This window comes from Ylistrum balloti, unplaced genomic scaffold (assembly GCF_031769215.1).
Source record: "Ylistrum balloti isolate Yb309-2 unplaced genomic scaffold, AGI_CSIRO_Ybal_v1 Utg370530, whole genome shotgun sequence".
Classification (NCBI taxonomy): Eukaryota; Metazoa; Mollusca; class Bivalvia; order Pectinida; family Pectinidae; genus Ylistrum; species Ylistrum balloti.
In genome coordinates this window covers 214,470-235,928 of record NW_026782338.1, presented here as the reverse complement: position 1 = coordinate 235,928, position 21,459 = coordinate 214,470, and the positions used below count along the sequence as shown (strand labels likewise).

The 21,459-nt window shown below is 34.1% G+C and overlaps 1 protein-coding gene across 1 annotated transcript; it reads left to right on the top strand.

The window, feature by feature from the left end:
* Positions 1-7,023: 7,023 nt before the first annotated feature.
* Positions 7,024-19,929, top strand: LOC132555947 (carboxypeptidase M-like). The gene is made up of 8 exons (XM_060220317.1): positions 7,024-7,207; positions 7,559-7,656; positions 10,609-10,781; positions 11,485-11,669; positions 12,275-12,442; positions 12,936-13,091; positions 18,193-18,338; positions 19,516-19,929. Exons 1-8 carry the CDS (start codon positions 7,024-7,026, stop codon positions 19,687-19,689), a joined length of 1,284 nt encoding a protein of 427 aa, XP_060076300.1. The 3' UTR covers positions 19,690-19,929.
* The last annotated feature ends 1,530 nt before the right edge of the window (positions 19,930-21,459 follow it).

The following is a 21,459-nucleotide window of genomic DNA, read 5'->3' as shown; positions in this document are numbered from 1 at the left end:
TATATTGACGTTTTGGGAAAAAATGCCTGAGACTTTGTCTATATAATTCAGCGGTGTAGTGTAACAGTTAATTTTTTTACAAATTGGTGTGTAAATTATCACAATATACAACGAGAGACACGCATAGAGATGTTGTTTGTCTGTGATATTGATTAGTAAAATGTAATTAATTAATCAATTATTAATTTATAAGGGGGCAAAATTTGTAAAAGACGAGAGAGATAGTTGTTATTCTAATTGCTTTAAGCAACTTGTTTTTTCAAATAAGCCTTTTTATCTAAATACAGTAACATTGAGAATAATTCTTGAAATTAATCGACGAATTTAACACACAGGAAATACAAAGTAGTTCATGGAAAGTCATTCTGAGAGTGTTACTTAGGAATGGAATTTCTTATTAGCATTCAAACGAAAGATTGGTATGGTTTAAACCCCATCGTGGGCCCCTTTATAATAGTACTATCTTTGTACCGTTTTGCCCTCAAGCGAAACGAACCGTTTTATCATCTTTCTCTCGTAACGCATAAATGTGATCATTTATTTAAATAAGTAATATTTGTACAGATTTTTACCTTGGAATATCACTGCATATACTGAATTATTAAAATGGACTAAAAACATTGTTTGTTTTTGTTTTTAGATAACTGAATATTAAAATTTCAGAATTTTTTTTTGAAAAGGTGATATATTGGAAAAATATAATATCAAAGGCATAGAAAAACGCACTGGTAACTATCGCCTTTTGATTAATTATGCCTAAATTAACTTGAAAGATTTAAAATTTGATCTTTCTTGTAAGGGTTTTTTTGTATTAATAGCTAAATGAATTTTAGATATTTATCTAAATGCCCTGTCTTCCATTTCTTGTGTTTGGATGTTTGCTGTTTGGAAGTATGGAGATTTAGGGATCAGAAAGCTTTGTGTGCAAGGATCTCCTGACAGTTTGTGAAATGCATTAGAAAACATCTACACAGCGGAGTAATTTTTAACCTTGTGCAGCTTTCAGTATGTCAAATGGCTTAATGAACTGAAAACCGTCTGCCTTCTAATGTACACTCATTATCAACAAGCAATGATGAGTACCATATTTACTGTAATTAAGGCCCGTGCTATTTTTTTTTGTTAAAATAGATCACTGCGAATACTTTTTTCACTGTGCAAATATCACTATAGTATTGAAATATCTTGTGTGTGTGTTATATGTGTGTCATGTGTGTTTTCTTTCTTAAGAAAAAACAAGAAATCTTTTCAAAAGAAACTGTGTATATAATAGATTTCCAAAACATATTTCAATTTTTTTTCAAAGAAAGTTTTTAATAGAGAGAAAACTTGTCATAAAGTTTTATTGTGGGGAAAATGTGAAGCATTTTGTATCAGATTGTGAAGATTACTATGTGTCATCTCTCCAGATTTGCAGACATATTTAATGAATAACTTTTATAAATTTTATGTAAATGCAAACTTCAAATGTTTTTACCTGTACAATGTCTTTGCTTTATTTCCCAAAATTAGATTTTAAGGAAAGTACACATTAAAATGTCTTGATATTGATGTAATTAAATCAGATACATAAATAATTAAACAAACCCTTTGGCTGTAAAATCATATACCGGGTATTTTCATGGGGCTCAAATTTCATGGTTTTCCAGAAATGCATATTTTCATAGATACTTGATATTGTAGATAAATCTTGATTACAAAATTGCCTTGTATTATAATCCAAAAATAAACTTTTTCATCTGTTCATCATTTTCGTGGACATAAAATTTCATGGATTTAGTGTATCTATGAATTCCAGGAAAAATAGTTCCTACATGAAACTTTATAGTTTTGCAGTATCTAAATTTAAAAAAAAGGTGGGGAAGGAAAGGATTTAGTTTTAATGAATATGGTATTTGCAATCTAATTTCAATTTCTAAAGGGAAATGGGTCTCTGGAAACTAAAAAGTGTTATGTCAATAACATTTGGGTCATAAAAAAATCTGAATTTACTAATTTTATAGGAGTTTGCACTAACTACAGTTAAATTTCTTGTGTCTCACTGTTTATGTAATAATTTGTCCTGATTTTGGCTTTGATGTGCTTCCCAAATTAGCTATAAAAAATTCTGCCATGTCAGTGAATTCTGAGTAAATGCATCTATTGAAATGGGCTGTAGTTACAAAGTGCTCCTGTAGGGAAACTTAACAGTCATTGATTTTGTAAATTTACCATGAGCATTAGTATGGACATATATCATACATCCTGACATTAGTCATCACTTAGAGGGATTGTTTAAGAATCCAAATACTCAAGACAGGAGCTGAAAATTGGAGTTATATTGTGTCTGGTAATATTTGTTGAATGAAATATCACCATGGAAACAGTTCCAATATTTTTATCTAAAATAATAAAAAAAAAATTTTCACTGGTTTATTACCCCATGAATAGCATTTTAAGGCAAGGTCACCATGTAGTTTGTTGCTGGATGCTGCACTGAACAACATGCTAGAGACCAATGCCATTTTATCCAGGACAGTTAAAGTAAAGTTTCTTGTATAAGAACACAGCTAAAACAGCAAAGGTTGGTTTGTTTCTCATCTTCTTGAGAAATACAAACTGCCAGAGGAAGGGAGTGTCCAATCATATCTTTCACTGAGGTTAAAATAGGCTATTGTAGACCATCAGAAAAATTAGAAAGAATTAGTATTGTATTCTAAATATTTTCTGGAAATGTGATTACATAGGTGTGTATATTTTTATTTAATTTTGATTAGTCCATGTTAAGTATGAAATTATTGAAGAGAAAAAGGACAGAAATTTCAATATTGATAGGTCCACTTTGAAAATTGATGATTGAATGGACAATAATTGATCAACCATCTATTATATATGTAATCAATTTCATGCATTAACTGCCAAAATTTTTTTTTGTTTATTTCCTGAATTTAAAACACATTACAGATTTCAAATTCACTGTTTTTAGAAGTTTGATTCAGACTATACCACATATATACATATGTTTTACTTACTGTATATTATTGGTGGAAAGCCTGTCAAGGTTGAGAGTCGCATACCACTTCTAAATGAATGACATTACGTAAGAAATTTCACTTGGCCCATACATTTCTTAAGATCCCGGGGTCATGTAAGAAATTTCATTTGGTCCGTACATTTCTTAAGATCCCCGGGTCATGTAAGAAATTTCACTTGGCCCATACATTTCTTAAGATCCCGGGGTCATGTAAGAAATTTCATTTGGTCCGTACATTTCTTAAGATCCCCGGGTCATGTAAGAAATTTCACTTGGTCCGTACATTTCTAAGATCCCCGGGTCATGTAAGAAATTTCACTTGGTCTGTACATTTCTAAGATCCCCGGGTCATTCCTTAACTCTACATTTAAATATCTTTGCTTTGTAAACTGGTTTCATTTCCTGAATCAGTTATTATTTGTTTATTATTTGATAATTAGTCCATCATTTAATTCCGATATTTGTTTGTAAGGAATTTCAGTATTCTTGTTAGAGGGAGGTAATGGGGTGGGTACTGGAGGGGACTCCATATCTATTGCGAAATTTAGAGAGATTAAAAACAACAATGTGAATTATTTATTGGAAGTTCTTGTCCTTTTTATATACAGTATCATCAACAACATTTAAATTTGTGATTCTAAAATCCATCCTATTACCAAGAACATGACAATATATGAGAGAAAGTATGGGTCTATTTCTATAAATTTTGATGAGAAAACTTTACATTTTATCGCTGATCAATGTGGTGAGTGTTCAAGGACTCCCCATGGATCTTTGAAGTTGCTAATTAGTATTCTGATAATTGGTGTCATGTGATCTGAGTTGCTAACGAAGACATGAAACCACAAATAAACAAGTAGTATTAGGCTGTACAAAGTCTTGTTACTGAATGTAATGTCGGAGGCAATCAGCTTCCGTAATATTGTTTACATACAAGTTACTGGGACAAGAAAAGTGAAGAGAATGGCTACAAAACTCATAAAAAGAATGGTGAATCATTTATGTAACCATAGAAATTGATAGAATGTTATAAAGATATTAAACAAATCAAACTTGAAATCAAAATGAGGACAGAACACAATGTTTACATACAATAAAAGTATAACACTAAGATATATCAAGTAAATTTATCAGGCATGAAAACTAGTTTCCCTGTTATTTGCAAATTTTATCTCTTATGTTTGTAGATAATACCAGAATGGTGCTTCAAATATTTATGATAAATCATTAAGCCAATAACTGTCCACTTGACCTATAAATCCTTGTGCATTAATGTCATAAATTGTATTCTGACTGTTCAATTATTGCTACTGTTTTCCAAAATCCAGATACTTAACCGTCTGTAGTTAATGTAATGATAGGTCAGTGGAATTTATATTAAACTTCATAAATATTTAATTATGTGCCAAAAGTGAGGCCAAAAGAAGGAAATTCAGTAAGAATAAAAAAACCAGAGTAAAATTTAGTAAAATTATACTGTTTTACATGTAAAACCAGAGTAAAATTTAGTAAAATTATACTGTTTTACATGTAAAACCAGAGTAAAAACCAGAGTAAAATTTAGTAAAATTATACTGTTTTACATGTAAAATAGGTCTGTAAGGTGAGAGTTTTCACTGCCAATATAAAAACTGCATTCATATTTTGTTTTCTCAAAATTTTGGTAAGGCATGAATGCCTCTGCTCTCATTCATAAATTAATTTATGTTTGGCAAATTTCTATAACTAGGATTGGTGACCTTGACCTTCCAATCTCAAAATAAAATTTCATCAAAAAGGTCAAAGGTGGAATAAGTGTGAATTTTCTCAATAGTTATACTTGTCTGAGCAATAACTTTTTAAACTGTTAAAACATGGACTTGGAATATTGTAAGTCTCTGATTAAAGATATCTTCATGGAAGTCGGTGTATACCTTTATCACTCACTGACAAAGTGCACTGCTCTGTCATTGGGTCATTGTGACTTTGACTACAAGGTTAATGGTCAAATCCGTCAAAATTCATCAAATGGTCCAGTAAACAGGCAATAATGGCATGAAAAAGAATTTGTTTCGCAAATGTTTTTCAGGCAATTTGTTTATTACTGTCATACTTCCAAAATTACAACAAAATATACAATAAACAATGAAAAGGGAGATAATTATGTTATTAACTTAAAGGTGTAACGACACTAGTTAACTTCTATTTAGTTCAGGTTTTGAAAAGTTTGACAAACATTTCCTCTTCGCATGTTCTGTTTGTGGTACTGGAATCTGACAACTGATGCCCCCAAAATAATCCTTTTCCATGCCCTTCAAGATGTGCACTGAGAAGACTCTTTCATGTCCCTTGATGTTCATATTTGTTGTCTGTGCACTCGTTTATGATCCAGTGACATAGCACTGCACTTCCATTAAGATATCATTAACAGTTTAAAAATTATCATCACAGACAAGTATTATTGGATTTTTTTTTTTATTTATTTGACCTTTGACAGAGATCAAGGTCAAAGTGATCCAATGATAGAGCACTTCACTGTGTCAATGATTGATAAAAGTGTGCAGCAACTTTCATTACAATATTTTCAACACTTCAAAAAATATCGCCTAGACAAGAAATTATTTGGGGGAAAAAAAAATCACTTTTTTACCTTTGACCTTGAGTTCATGGTGACAGTGACCTGTCGATATCAGCTTTAACTGATGCTAGTTTTATCAAGGTATCTTTAACAGATGAGAAGGTATTGCCAGTGAAGAAATTGTAAGTAGAACCAGAGCCAGAAGCAGAAGAACAATGATATTTGTATCTCTGTTCATTCCACAGGGAGACTTAATGAGGCACAATACTTATACCTAGCATTGTTTTGTCATATTTCTCAAAATTGACTTTTATGAAGTGCTTTTTATTTCATTTTCCACACCTTTAACTTTGGACCTTGTGAAATTTGAATCTTGTAAAATTTGTTCAGCTGTGATGATGAAATATGTTTAATACTAAAGTCTTTATCAATCAGTCAAGTTAAATTGTTTTGTTGCTTCTGAAGAAAGATTGATATACTTATTTTTATACCATGTTTAGAAATTGCTCTTTGATCTTCACATAGAAATCATAGGAATATGTATACAAATATTCCAGTCCATAAGGTTTTCAAATATTCAATGTTAGTATCCTAACTATTAGTGATGTGACTTTGACACAAAATAGTAACTTCACTAAAACAACTTGCCAATTCAGAAATCTCCCAGTAAGCTATCAAGGACAAGGAAATTAGCAGTTCAACTGGTAGTCTTATTAATATTTTATTAAAAAACAGGCCAGTTTTTCCATATTACATGTTTTTGTAAACATTCTGATCCAAATTTTCTTTGTACTGTTTGAAAAAGATTTATGTTGAAAACTAATTTCTTTGAAAATAAATCAAATATCTTTAATGAGAAGGAAAAGAATTTCTTATAGTTCAGTTGTGCTGTTGATAAGCTGACAAATCTTTACATCATGGTCCATGGTGATGTAGCATTTCTTGATACCAACATTGGAAATGGACATTATCCTGATTACCCTATCCAACCAAAATAGTTCTGTGATTGAAGTGATACAGTTTATTCCATTTTGATACAAGGGGATGTTTGGTTGAAATTGTTGATTAGCAGCAGATGAATTTAGATTAAAGGTCATATGACCTTAACCTTTGAACTTTACTTTATAAATATAAAGGATTAGTCTGTTAAGTTTGTCAGATAGCTTAGACCAGGACGGAAATACTTGTGTGTAGAGGAGGTAAGCTAACATAAGGGTCTTGCTTAATTATTTGAAAAAAAATGTGAAATATTTTTTACAATGATGCAATTTCTTGTCAGAAAAAATAATTACAAGCCTTAGGAACACTCTTGTAATTGTTAGAAGGAAAGTATTGAGTCTCATATCATCAGTGTTATGTTTTAGGAGTCGGAATTTGCAGATTGTTATTAAAACAATCCAAAATTGTCTTTGGAAAAATGTGCAATAATTTACATTTATTTCTTCTTTAGAATATGCAGTGGAGTGCCCCTCTGGGATGGGTCATCATGGTTGCCATGACAATGGTATCGTTGTCTATGGTAACAAGTTTGGACTTCACATATCATAGACACCCTGCGATGTCAGTCTTTCTACAAAACTTGAGTGTAAACTACCCAGAAATCACCCATTTATACAGCATCGGTCAAAGCATTGAAGGTTTGTTTACCTGTGGAAACCGAAAATCTTGTATACTGACTACCTTAGACAAGTTATAGAAAATGTTATAAGTACTTCCTAAATGTATTATTCTGTCTTTCAGCTCATGTTTGGTAATAAACCCACCCATAGTTATTTCTGTTCACTAGATAATTACAAATAAATGTTAATATATTGTAACAAGCATATCTTTTGAATTAGAGGTTTTGTATTTTCTTACATTTTCAGAAAATAAAAAAACTGAAATGAAACGTTTCTTACTCAGAATATCTAAACAGAAGTATTACTTCTACTAATCTAATATGTACTTTTTTATGTTTCTATTTCATATGTAAAAATTTGTCAATTTAGGTCGTGACCTCTGGGTGTTAGCCATTGGAAAGTCACCTAAAAGCCATGTGACCTTGCGACCTCATGTTAAGTATGTTGGTAACATGCATGGCAATGAGGTAAGGATGACATATTTCAAATGTTTTAAAATGTCATTATTAAGCAAATACTTTTAAAGAACTACACCGAAAATTTTGAAAGAATTCCCGATTTTGAGAATGGGGTCCCCGATTCCAAGACCTGCGAGTCCTTGGAACCCCACAAAAGAATGAAGGGTGAAACCTGCCTAAAGAATTAATATAAAAGAGGGGTACTTAATGTTTTAAAAAATTAGAGAGGAATGTCTTTGTACTTGGCAAATGATCTGTCATTGTTAAGACCGTAGGTGTCTAGAATTTGGAGATCCTTTGTTGATGTGTTGACTGGCTCATCAACATCCTTCTTGTATCACTTGGTATTGTAACCCAAAATCATTATAATCCAACTTTAAACTGCCTTGGGATTGTATTACAGTCGAACCTCATTATCTCAGTCTCGAATAACTTGAAAACCTCATTTAATTTGAATCATTTTGTCTGTCCCTGCCTAACCTAACACATAACATTCAAACTCTCTTATTTCAAACTCTTGGTTATCTCAAAGTTTTCCCATTGGGTTCTCTAGGTAAAGATGTTTGACTGATTAATCATCATTAGTGACAAAGCATTGCAAGCAAATAATCACACAAAATACAATATTTGCCAGCAAATCATTCCTATTGACTATGACTACAATAACAATGCAATCAAATGCTGATATGGACAATTTCTAAACATTGGTTGTTATACAATGTTTAACTTCGCTTAACAAAATCAGTCATTAGTTATCGACAGGTGTTCCTACAGATGGAACAGCCAATTTGACAGGGTACTGTTAACAGTATTTATGCTAAAGTTATCGACAGGTGTTCCTACTGATGGAACAGCCAATTTGAAAGGGTACTGTTAACAGTATTAATGCTAAATTTATCGACAGGTGTTCCTACTGATGGAACAGCCAATTTGACAGGGTACTGTTAACAGCACTATAGCTACAGTTATCGACAGGTGTTCCTACTGATGGAACAGCCAATTTGACCGTGTACTGTTAACAGTACTATAGCTACAGTTATTAAGAGGTGTTCCTACTGATGGAACAGCCAATTTGACCCTGTACTGTTTACATTACTACTAAAGCTTAAGTTATCGACAGGTGTTCCTACTGATGGAACAGCCAATTTAACCCTGTACTGTTAACAGTATTAATGCTAAAGTTATCATCAGGTGTTCCTACTGATGGAACAGCCAATTTAACAGGGTACTGTTAACAGCACTATAGCTACAGTTATGAACAGGTGTTCCTACTGATGGAACAGCCAATTTGACCCTGTACTGTTAACAGTGCTATAGCTACAGTTATTAAGAGGTGTCCCTACTGATGGAACAGCCAATTCGACCGTGTACTGTTAACAGTATTAATGCTAAAGTTATCGACAGGTGTTCCTACTGATGGAACAGTCAATTTGACCCTGTACTGTTAAGAGTATTAATGCTAAAGTTATCGACAGGTGTTCCTACTGATGGAACAGCCATTTTGACTGGGTACTGTTAACAGCACTATAGCTACAGTTATTGACAGGTGTTCCTACTGATGGAACAGCCAATTTGACCGTGTACTGTTAACAGTACTATAGCTACAGTTATCAAGAGGTCTCCCTACTGATGGAACAGCCAATTTGACCGTGTACTGTTAACAGTACTATAGCTACAGTTACTAAGAGGTGTCCCTACTGATGGAACAGCCAATTCGACCGTGTACTGTTAACAGTATTAATGCTAAAGTTATCGACAGGTGTTCCTACTGATGGAACAGCCAATTTGACCCTGTACTGTTAACAGTATTAATGCTAAAGTTATTGACAGGTGTTCCTACTGATGGAACAGCCAGTTTGACCGGGTACTGTTAACAGCACTATAGCTACAGTTATTGACAGGTGTTCCTACTGATGGAACAGCCAATTTGACCCTGTACTGTTTACATTACTACTAAAGCTTAAGTTATCGACAGGTGTTCCTATTGATGGAACAGCCAATTTAACCCTGTACTGTTTACAGTATTAATGCTAAAGTTATCATCAGGTGTTCCTACTGATGGAACAGCCAATTTGACCGTATACTGTTAACAGTACTATGGCTACAGTTATTAAGAGGTGTCTCTACTGATGGAACAGCCAATTCGACCGTGTACTGTTAACAGTATTAATGCTAAAGTTATCAACAGGTGTTCCTACTGATGGAACAGCCAATTTAACCCTGTACTGTTTACAGTATTAATGCTAAAGTTATCATCAGGTGTTCCTGCTGATGGAACAGCCAATTTAACAGGGTACTGTTAACAGCACTATAGCTACAGTTATGAACAGGTGTTCCTACTGATGGAACAGCCAATTTGACCGTGTACTGTTAACAGTACTATAGCTACAGTTATTAAGAGGTGTCCCTACTGATGGAACAGCCAATTTGACCGTGTACTGTTAACAGTACTATAGCTACAGTTATTTAGAGGTGTCCCTACTGATGGAACAGCCAATTTGACTGTGTACTGTTAACAGTACTATAGCTACAGTTATGATAAGAGGGAGACATAAATATTATTTCTTTATTATTTGGTTGATTTCTTTGTCAACATTTTATCATAGAATTCATTCTGCCTTACCTTAGTTGGCCTGCTCAACCTCATTTGAAGATCCATGGTGTGTGGTTTGACACTTAATGCCCATGGCAGTTTGTGTTTCTCGAGAAGCTGAAAAACAGTCTGGGCTCACTTGGTTAGGGCCTTGGGCCAGACATTTTATCCTTATTGCTGTGGTAAATGGCATGCGATGGGCCTCCCTTATGGTGTTTAGTGAGGTACCCACTCATTTTCCACCATGGAAGCTGTCAGTTTGTCATCCACTGTAGTAACACACTAATTGTAAAGAGAAAAATCAAAGCATGCATGTTTTGTATCATTTATAACAAAAATTGTTAACACAGTCCTGATTCTGTTGCCAGCCTGTTGGCAGGGAGGTGTTGTTGCACCTTATTGAAGAGTTTGTGTTGAATTATGCCACCAATAGTACCTTGCGAACCTTCCTCGACAACACACTGGTACACATTCTCCCAACGATGAATCCTGATGGATTTGAGGCCTCATTTGAAGGAAGTTGTGCAGGGAACGTTGGCAGGTCTGTTTATCTTGATGTTTTATTTTCTTTGATTTGATACATGTTTTGTTTTTTAGATTTTTTTTTTCTTTTATGTCAACTACTGTGTTGACAGAATTTGTGAAGTGCTATTTGATGTATCAATGTCACTATGGTTCAGTATGTAAACAGATCAATATAATGGACAAAATACATATGATCTCTATAACTCATACTTCTTTTTTGCAAGGGCTTCTTCAAAATGAAATTACATTTATTTATTATTATGGATGTTTGTGCTTTTGTTGATATTTGTATACTTCAATGTTTAAAACTGAAAAAATGTAAAAAAAAAAAAAAAAAAAAACTTATTTATTATTGTAGTAGCCAAAAACTATTATCCATTTTTTCAAAATCTGTGAAAACTATATCCCTTTTACTTTCACCTTTTGTTAAAACAGTAAAACGTAAAACAGTAAAACTATTTAAATCCTTTCAGCTTTTTGTCAATATATGTGTGTTTGAAAACAAGAGTAAACGAATTGAAAGAAAAAAACCAAACGGGATCAAACTAAGAACCCCAAGTTGTGCAAATGTTGTTTATGAGTTAAGGCAATATTATACCATCAAATAGAGAGACGAGTTCCCCTACAAGGGAAGTAACTCTAGATTACAAACTTAATAAGTTTTATTTGATTGTGACCACAGCTCTAATTGTGTATAAACTCTGAATGGTATCTTACAGAGCGAACAGCAACATGTTTGACCTGAATCGCAATTTTCCGGACAAATTTGAATTCAATGACCTTGAACAACAGCCAGAGACAAAGGCTGTCATCAGTTGGCTGTCACAGTACCAATTTATCCTCTCAGCAAATCTCCATGGAGGGGCACTGGTGGTTAACTACCCTTATGATAATTATGCAGGAGGTAAATAATCAGAAAAAACCTCCAGCTTCTAATGTTTAGGATATCTGAAACCCATTGGGTGTATTTTTCAGCCATTAGACAGCTAACAGGATATTTTTCTGTCTGTCTCTCCATTTATTTGTCTGTTACAATTTTCATGCTACTCCCTCTATACATAAGGTACAGCAGTCATACAACTTCTGATGTATCTTCTTCTACCTAAACACCTTGAAGAAGTTCACTGCAACCGTATGGCTTTGGTTTGACATTGTGTATGCACCTGTTTCCATCAAAATAGGATTTGGTAAATCTAGGTCATAATTAAGTAACTTAAGAACAGTTGAATGAATCAAACCTTTTTTTTCCTACCATTAATTTAGGTGTAATTTGGCATTTTAAGAGTAGTCTTGCAATCTTGGCTTCATATGTTAATGATATACTGTTGATGTGCATGGGCCAATCAAATGCCTTCCTACATTTTTATAGCTATTTATTTAGCTGGGTAGACTGTCCAAAGCACAAAAAAGTCATGTAGAATTTTGCAGAACAACACACACAGCTACAATGAGATTATACAATGTATATTGATCATTTTAAAGTAATTTCTTTGTTGATTGGTCCTGCAGCATCATTATCTCTGGCAACGAAGCTTGTGCCGAGTCCAGATGACGATATTTTTCAGCACATATCAAAGGTATTCAGTTACTCCCATCATCGGATGTACCAAGGAGGGTTTTGTGGTGAAACTTTTACTGATGGCATCACTAATGGAGCTATGTGGTATCCTATGAGAGGTAAATTCATATTGAAAACAATATTTGTCTTCAAAACAGATATGATCAAATTAATATTTCAAAATGTTGGATTTCTTAACAGCTAGAAGCTATGGAACTGAAATAATTATCCCCCTCCAACCTTTGTTCAGGAAGAAGGAGGTATATTGGTGAAAGGTCAATGGTCACTCTTGACCACTTTTGTGCACAAGATATCTCATGAACCTTTTAACAGATTTAGTTAAAAGATTAGGGAGGAATATTTACATGTTTTTAAATATAGCTATTTCTTGATATTATTCTATCTTTCCAAATGGTAAAAACAAAATCCTCATGAAACTGTAACAATTTTTTCAGAAAACCAGGAAAATGAAGATAACTTGACATTAATTTCTAAATTTATTTTGTTCTTCAAACTTTGCTGTAAAGAGGTGTCAGAATTTACTAAAGTATTTTTGCGCGACATTTCATTCAAATCAGAATACCTTTTTTCATTTAATTTTTTGTATTTCAGGAGGAATGCAGGACTACAATTATGTACACGCTGGATGTCTGGAGGTCACTATCGAACAGAGTTGCTGCAAGTATCCTCAACATACAGAACTACCAAGTTTCTGGACGGAGAACAAGGATGCCATGATCAATTACCTGATGATTGTAAATACCATGGGTATGTAGGTTTTAGGGTAACAATGTACTAGTAACCCAATAACATGGGTATGTAGGTTTTAGGGTAACCCAATGTCATGGGTATGTAGGTCATAGTGTAACAAAGTTCTAGTAACCCAATATCAAGGGTATATAGATTATAGGGTAACAAAGTACTAGTAACCCAATATCATGGATATGTAGGTTTTAGGGTAACAATGTACTGGTAATCCAATGTCATGGGTATGTAGGTTTTAGGGTAACAATGTCCTAGTAACCCAATGTCATGGGTATGTAGGTTTTAGGGTAACAATGTACTAGTAACCCAATGTCATAGGTATGTAGGTTTTAGGGTAACAATGTACTAATAACCCAATAACATGGGTATGTAGGTTTTAGGGTAACAATATACTAGTAACCCAATGTCATGGGTATGTAGGTTTTAGGGTAACAATGTCCTAGTAACCCAATGTCATGGGTATGTAGGTTTTAGGGTAACAATGTACTAATAACCCAATGTCATGGGTATGTAGGTTTTAGTGTAACAATGTACTGGTAACCCAATGTCATGGGTATGTAGGTTTTAAGGTAACAATGTCCTAGTAACCCAATGTCATGGGTATGTAGGTTTTAGGTTAACAATGTACTTATAACCCAATGTCATGGGTATGTAGGTTTTAGTGTAACAATGTACTGGTAACCCAATGTCATGGGTATGTAGGTTTTAGGTTAACAATGTACTAATAACCCCATATCATGGGTATGTAGGTTTTAGTGTAACAATGTACTGGTAACCTAATGTCAAGGGTATGTAGGTTTTAGGGTAACAATGTACTGGTAACCCAATGTCATGGGTATGTAGGTTTTAGGGTAACAATGTACTGGTAACCCAATGTCATGGGTAGGTAGGTTTTAGGGTAACAATATACTAGTAACCCAATGCCATGGGTATGTAGGTTTTAGGGTAACAATGTACTAATAACCCAATAACATGGGTATGTAGGTTTTAGGGTAACAATGTACTAATAACCCAATGTCATGGGTATGTAGGTTTTAGGGTAACAATGTACTTATAACCAATGTCATGGGTATGTAGGTTTTAGGGTAACAATGTACTAGTAACCCAATGTCATGGGTATGTAGGTTTTAGGGTAACAATGTACTGGTAACCCAATGTCATAGGTATGTAGGTTTTAGGGCTGTGATATCCTAATAACCCAATGTCATGGGTATGTAGGTTTTAGGGTAACAATGTACTAGTAACCCAATGTCATATGTATATAGGTTTTAGGGCTGTGATATCCTAATAACCCAATGTCATGGGTATGTAGGTTTTAGGGTAACAATGTACTAGTAACCCAATGTCATGGGTGTGTAGGTTTTAGGTTAACAATGTACTAATAACCCCATATCATGGGTATGTAGGTTTTATGGTAACAATGTACTAGTAATCCAATGTCATGGGTATGTAGGTTTTAGGGTAACAATATACTAATAACCCAATAACATGGGTATGTAGGATTTAGGGTAACATTGTACTAATAACCCAATACCATGGCTATGTAGGTTTTAGGGTAGTGGTGTCCTAATAACCCAATGTTATGGGTATGTAGGTTTTAGGGTAACAATATACTAATAACCCAATATCATGGGTATGTAGGTTTTAGGGTAACAATGTACTGGTAATCCAATGTCATGGGTATGTAGGTCATAGAGTAACAAAGTTCTAGTAACTCAATATCAAGGGTATATAGATTATAGGGTAACAAAGTACTAGTAACCCAATGTCATGGATATGTAGGTTTTAGGGCTGTGATATCCTAATAACCCAATGTCATGGGTATGTAGGTTTTAGGGTAACAATGTACTTATAACCAATGTCATAGGTATGCAGGTTTTAGGGTAACAATGTACTAGTAACCCAATGTCATGGGTATGTAGGTTTTAGGGTAACAATGTACTGGTAACCCAATGTCATAGGTATGTAGGTCTTAGGGCTGTGATATCCTAATAACCCAATGTCATGGGTATGTAGGTTTTAGGGTAACAATGTACTAGTAACCCAATGTCATAGGTATATAGGTTTTAGGGCTGTGATATCCTAATAACCCAATGTCATGGGTATGTAGGTTTTAGGGTAACAATGTACTAGTAACCCAATGTCATGGGTGTGTAGGTTTTAGGTTAACAATGTACTAATAACCCCATATCATGGGTATGTAGGTTTTATGGTAACAATGTACTAGTAATCCAATGTCATGGGTATGTAGGTTTTAGGGTAACAATATACTAATAACCCAATACCATGGGTATGTAGGATTTAGGGTAACATTGTACTAATAACCCAATACCATGGCTATGTAGGTTTTAGGGTAGTGGTGTCCTAATAACCCAATGTCATGGGTATGTAGGATTTAGGGTAACATTGTACTAATAACCCAATACCATGGCTATGTAGGTTTTAGGGTAACAATATACTAATAACCCAATAACATGGGTATGTAGGTCATAGAGTAACAAAGTTCTAGTAACTCAGTATCAAGGGTATATAGATTATAGGGTAACAAAGTACTAGTAACCCAATGTCATGGATATGTAGGTTTTAGGGCTGTGATATCCTAACAACCCAATGTCATGGGTATGTAGGTTTTAGGGTAACAATGTACTAGTAACCCAATATCATGGGTATGTAGGTTTTAGGGCTGTGATATCCTAACAACCCAATGTCATGGGTATGTAGGTTTTAGGGTAACAATGTACTAGTAACCCAATATCATGGGTATGTAGGTTTTAGGGTAACAATGTACTGGTAATCCAATGTCATGGGTATGTAGGTTATAGGGTAGTAGTGTCCTAATAACCAAATTACATGAAGTATTAACTCTCTGGGTAACATTATATTGATAACCCAATACCAAAGGTTAGTATGCTTTAGGGTAACAAAGTACAAATAACCCAATTTTATGGGTTTCAGGGTAACAATGTACTAATAATTAAATACAATGCAGGGCTTTCACACCCCATTTTGGGACTGGGGCCCAGGGCCCTTAGAATTGGGAAAAACAGCAGCTTTTTCTTTAGAAAGATATTATTTTGCATTGGGAATGGAACCGAATATCGGCCCCAAATCTGGCAGATCAAGAGCCCTGCAATGATAGTGTATATTTCAGGGTGTCAGTGGGGTGACATTGTACTAAAATCCCAATACCATGAGTACATTGTATGTAGATTTCAGGGTAACAATGTCCTATTAACCCTGTGTAATGGACATGTAGGATTCATGGAGATGGTATAAACAGGACATAGGTATAAATAGGTATAGATATAAATCTATGGTTTAAAGAACTTTATTTAAATCCCTTTCCGATATTCCATCTCTGTAATTACCCTTGGTATATGAAACAAGAGGATTAAAATATTGTTTTGTTATGGTTTTCGTAAGAGTTATTTGAAGCTATGGGCAAAGATTTTGTTAAGGTTATATGCTACCTTACACATTATACCTGTGATCTGTGTAAGAGTTAAGGCTATATGCTACCTTACACATTATACCTGTGATCTGTGTAAGAGTTAAGGTTATATGCTACCTTACACATTATACCTGTGATCTGTGTAAGAGTTAAGGTTATATGCTACCTTACACATTATACCTGTGATCTGTGTAAGAGTTAAGGTTATATGCTACCTTACACATTATACCTGTGATCTGTGTAAGAGTTAAGGTTATATGCTACCTTACACATTATACCTGTGATCTGTGTAAGAGTTAAGGTTATATGCTACCTTACACATTATACCTGTGATCTGTGTAAGAGTTAAGGTTATATGCTACCTTACACATTATACCTGTGATCTGTGTAAGAGTTAAGGTTATATGCTACCTTACACATTATACCTGTGATCTGTGTAAGAGTTAAGGTTATATGCTACCTTACACATTATACCTGTGATCTGTGTAAGAGTTAAGGTTATATGCTACCTTACACATTATACCTGTGATCTGTGTAAGAGTTAAGGTTATATGCTACCTTACACATTATACCTGTGATCTGTGTAAGAGTTAAGGTTATATGCTACCTTACACATTATACCTGTGATCTGTGTAAGAGTTAAGGTTATATGCTACCTTACACATTATACCTGTGATCTGTGTAAGAGTTAAGGTTATATGCTACCTTACACATTATACCTGTGATCTGTGTAAGAGTTAAGGTTATATGCTACCTTACACATTATACCTGTGATCTGTGTAAGAGTTAAGGTTATATGCTACCTTACACATTATACCTGTGATCTGTGTAAGAGTTAAGGTTATATGCTACTTACACATTATACCTGTGATCTGTGTAAGAGTTAAGGTTATATGCTACTTACACATTATACCTGTGATCTGTGTAAGAGTTAAGGTTATATGCTACCTTACACATTATACCTGTGATCTGTGTAAGAGTTAAGGTTATATGCTACCTTACACATTATACCTGTGATCTGTGTAAGAGTTAAGGTTATATGCTACCTTACACATTATACCTGTGATCTGTGTAAGAGTTAAGGTTATATGCTACCTTACACATTATACCTGTGATCTGTGTAAGAGTTAAGGTTATATGCTACCTTACACATTATACCTGTGATCTGTGTAAGAGTTAAGGTTATATGCTACCTTACACATTATACCTGTGATCTGTGTAAGAGTTAAGGTTATATGCTACTTACACATTATACCTGTGATCTGTGTAAGAGTTAAGGTTATATGCTACCTTACACATTATACCTGTGATCTGTGTAAGAGTTAAGGTTATATGCTACCTTACACATTATACCTGTGATCTGTGTAAGAGTTAAGGTTATATGCTACCTTACACATTATACCTGTGACTTGTGTTTGTGTTAATGTTATATGCTACTTACACATTATACCTGTGATCTGTGTAAGAGTTAAGGTTATATGCTACCTTACACATTATACTTTGTGTCAGAATTAAGACTATGTGCTACCTAAGACGTACCTGTGATGTGAGCTTAGACATACCCTTAGTTAAAACATAAGGCCAAAGTGAAACTGGAGATAATACAGGCTGTACAGGTCTCTTATTTCAAGTAATGTCAGCATTTCTGTGAAGGTGTCCGGGGTTTGGTAAAGAAAGCAGATGGGACACCTGTCAAGGGGGCGCAACTTTGTATTATGGGACGCGAAGACATCAAGTTTACAACAACAGCACAAGGCGAATATTGGCGAATTCTACTTCCTGGAAACTACACAATTATGGTGAGTAGTCTCCCTTTGAATGTCTGCTGTCCTGCAACCAGTTTTATGGTGAGTGATGGGTCAGTGTTTTTTCACTGTCTTGAAAGTATAAACTTATATGTATCATGTGTAAATGTTTTTTGAAATAAATATATTGAAGGTCATGCAATTCAAATAATCTGAAAATATGTAGAGTTTTAATTGTACAGCATTTAAAGGCAGTTTGAAATAGTAAACTTAATTTCATGCTCTCACCATTGTATGGTAGGGTGTCCAGAATTATGAAATTTAGTTCAGTCCTGTCCCATTTCAAATCTATCACACCATCACACCCATTGAAAAAGGTCTACTATGACAATATCCTGGATGAGTCTACATGTCATTGGCAAGGTTACCATTATTCATTTTCAAAAATTCACAAACCAAATGACATCAGTCTGCATCAGCAACAGATATGATACAAAGCTGTTTGTGGTTCCACCTTATGTTATGTTTGATTAAAATCACTCGAGGAATGAAACCACTAGAGAACTGAAAATGATTTTATAAAAATAGTAATAGTAATGGTGAACTTAACCCTACAACCTTGAACTTGTAATATTATGGCCTCATGATGATTGTGAAGTTTGATTGAAATCTGTCATGGAATGAAGCTGCTGAAGAGTTCTAACGATTTTCCCAAAATAGTAGCAGTGACTTTGATCAAGTGGCTTCAGTATATATACACAAAATCAACAGATGTCTGTAGGGATAGCAGACGAACTAGAGTATGTGTGTGACCTTATTAGGCATAGTAAAAGTAGTTCCACTTCTAGGTCAAGATAGTGATGTCACATAATTGTTAAGAACGTGCACAGAGTGCATGTAGCTTGTCTCACCCTAGGGTGAGATAAGGAAATCTCACACTGGTAAAACGTGTGGATATCCCTGTCCAGGGTAAGAGAAATGATAGTGTTTTATGAATGTTTGAAGTTTGATTGAATTCCCTTGAGGAATGAATCCTCTAATGTTTAAAAATCTGAACTGTGACCTTGACTTTGTTCCTCGAGGCTTGATAAGGATAAGTGTTTTATTACATATATTTGTGTGTACATCCCTACATCCCCTTCCCGAGATTCATTACTAAGGAATGAAATGTATAACATGTATCTATAATATTTCTTGTGCAACTTCTGGAATGAAAGTTTCCTGTTTTCAGGTAAAAACCACGGATTTGGGAGAGACAAATCAAATCTTCACAGTTCAACCCAACATACCAACAAGGCTGGATATAGTGCTTGGTGATATTTCAGAGCCATTCAACTCAGGACATGTAATACAGAGTTGCCTTCTGTTGTTGTCAAGTGCACTTGTTACCATAGCGATGTTGTGATAAACATATCATCCAATAGGAATCCTTGTTGTAATTTTATACCAGCATATCTGTGATTTATGTTTTTAGTCAGGGAAATTAATAATTGACCTTGTGTAAATTAATTTAAACTTAATGGAATTTCAATAGGAAATGTGATTTCATGTTTTAATCTTGCATGGTACCAGATTTTTTTTTTATAGAAATTGACTAATATTTATTGGTAACAAAACCTGTAGCAGAAAATTAGAAGGATTTTAACAAGGAAATAACAAATGTTTCACTGGAAATTAACAGAATTAAAATTTTTTTAATAGGCTAATTAATAAATATTTTAATAGAATAAACATTGAAATTTCATGCATTTGAATAATAGTATTCCTGATTTTTGTTCATATTAGTAACTTAATAAAACAAAAAGGAATCTCAACAACACAAAGACTTTTTGTAAAGCTGTCTACATGTTTCGGCCGCTATGCGACCGTCATCAGGACAAGATGCTTTTTTCCAAAATAAAATTTGTCCTGATGATGATCGCATAGCGGCCGAAACATGTAGACAGCTTTACAAAAAGTCTTCGTGTTGTTGAGATTCCTTTTTGTTATATTATGTTTTAGTAGTAAGGAACTCTATTGAATCCTAAGGATCCAACCGAAGACACTACCGCAAATTCTTACATTAGGAGTGTTGGATGGCCCATTATTTATTATATTAGTAACTTGTAACTTTTGATGGTCATATGAAAATTGACTGGATTTTTAAAAACATACACTGAATCATTCATATACTTGGGCCTTAATAACATTTAAAGCATCAAGTTTTTAAGATCTTATTGCCAAGCAATAATCAAATTTCACTTTTAAATGTATGTACAGTTTTATTTGCACATTTACTTGTATGTTTGTAGCTAATCACCTTAACAGGTAATTTTTGTTGTTGCCTTGGGTACCTGTATAAATATGGCTCTTTCATACAATGATGTCAAACCCCCATAATTAATACTGTCTCTGATATGCTGTAAAATTATCTATTTTTGAGAATGATTTATTTTCAGTCCACCATTATCAGATGTGATCATTTGATTTTGGGTCTCATCAAAAGAACAAAATGCTATCAAGCGGCCATCTTGTATTTTAATTTTTAAAGTTTGTTATTGCTATTTCTTGAGAGCTGCCTGTATAGATCTTTCTCAAATTTTGTATATAGGTTCCTTTTGGTCCTCAGTTGTGCTTGTCTAATTTAGGGACTGATCAGAAAAAGTTTGTCATCTCTTTTTCTTATGAAGTGCTTGATCTTTCAAAAATTTCAGATGTAGGTTTCCCTTGGTCCCTAGTTATGCCAATTTGATTTTGGGACTGAACAGAAAAACAAAATGGCCGACAGACAGACATCTTAGATTTTTAGGTCACCTGAGACAAAGTCTCATGATGACATATTCTAATACCCTTCATTCAGCGTCATACTTAAGTAAACAATTTAACACTTTCAACTTCTTCTCAAAAACCCCTGATCCAATTTCAATGAAATTTTGCAGAAACCTTCCCTGGTGTAAGATTATACAGTCCCCACCCTCCAGGGGCCTGAGTGGTGGGCCAAAAGGGGTCAAATTGACTTAGATTTCAAAAATCTTCTTCTCAAGACCCAGACATTGAAGAATCAAATCTCTTCATGAATGGAAGCATCTTAAATTGTGAATTTGATGGCCCAGGGTCTCAAATTTCCACGTTGGGAGGGGAGTAATGTTTACTGTAGTTTATATAGGAAAAATTAAATTTTTGAGCATTATTTGTT

Bases quoted from the DNA above. Each gene is read 5' to 3' on its own strand.
- LOC132555947 (XM_060220317.1), top strand. From the start codon at position 7,024: ATGCAGTGGAGTGCCCCTCTGGGATGGGTCATCATGGTTGCCATGACA. The intron at 7,208-7,558 runs GTTTGTTTACCT...TTGTCAATTTAG, and splicing joins CATCGGTCAAAGCATTGAAG to GTCGTGACCTCTGGGTGTTA. The intron at 7,657-10,608 runs GTAAGGATGACA...TTCTGTTGCCAG, and splicing joins GTAACATGCATGGCAATGAG to CCTGTTGGCAGGGAGGTGTT.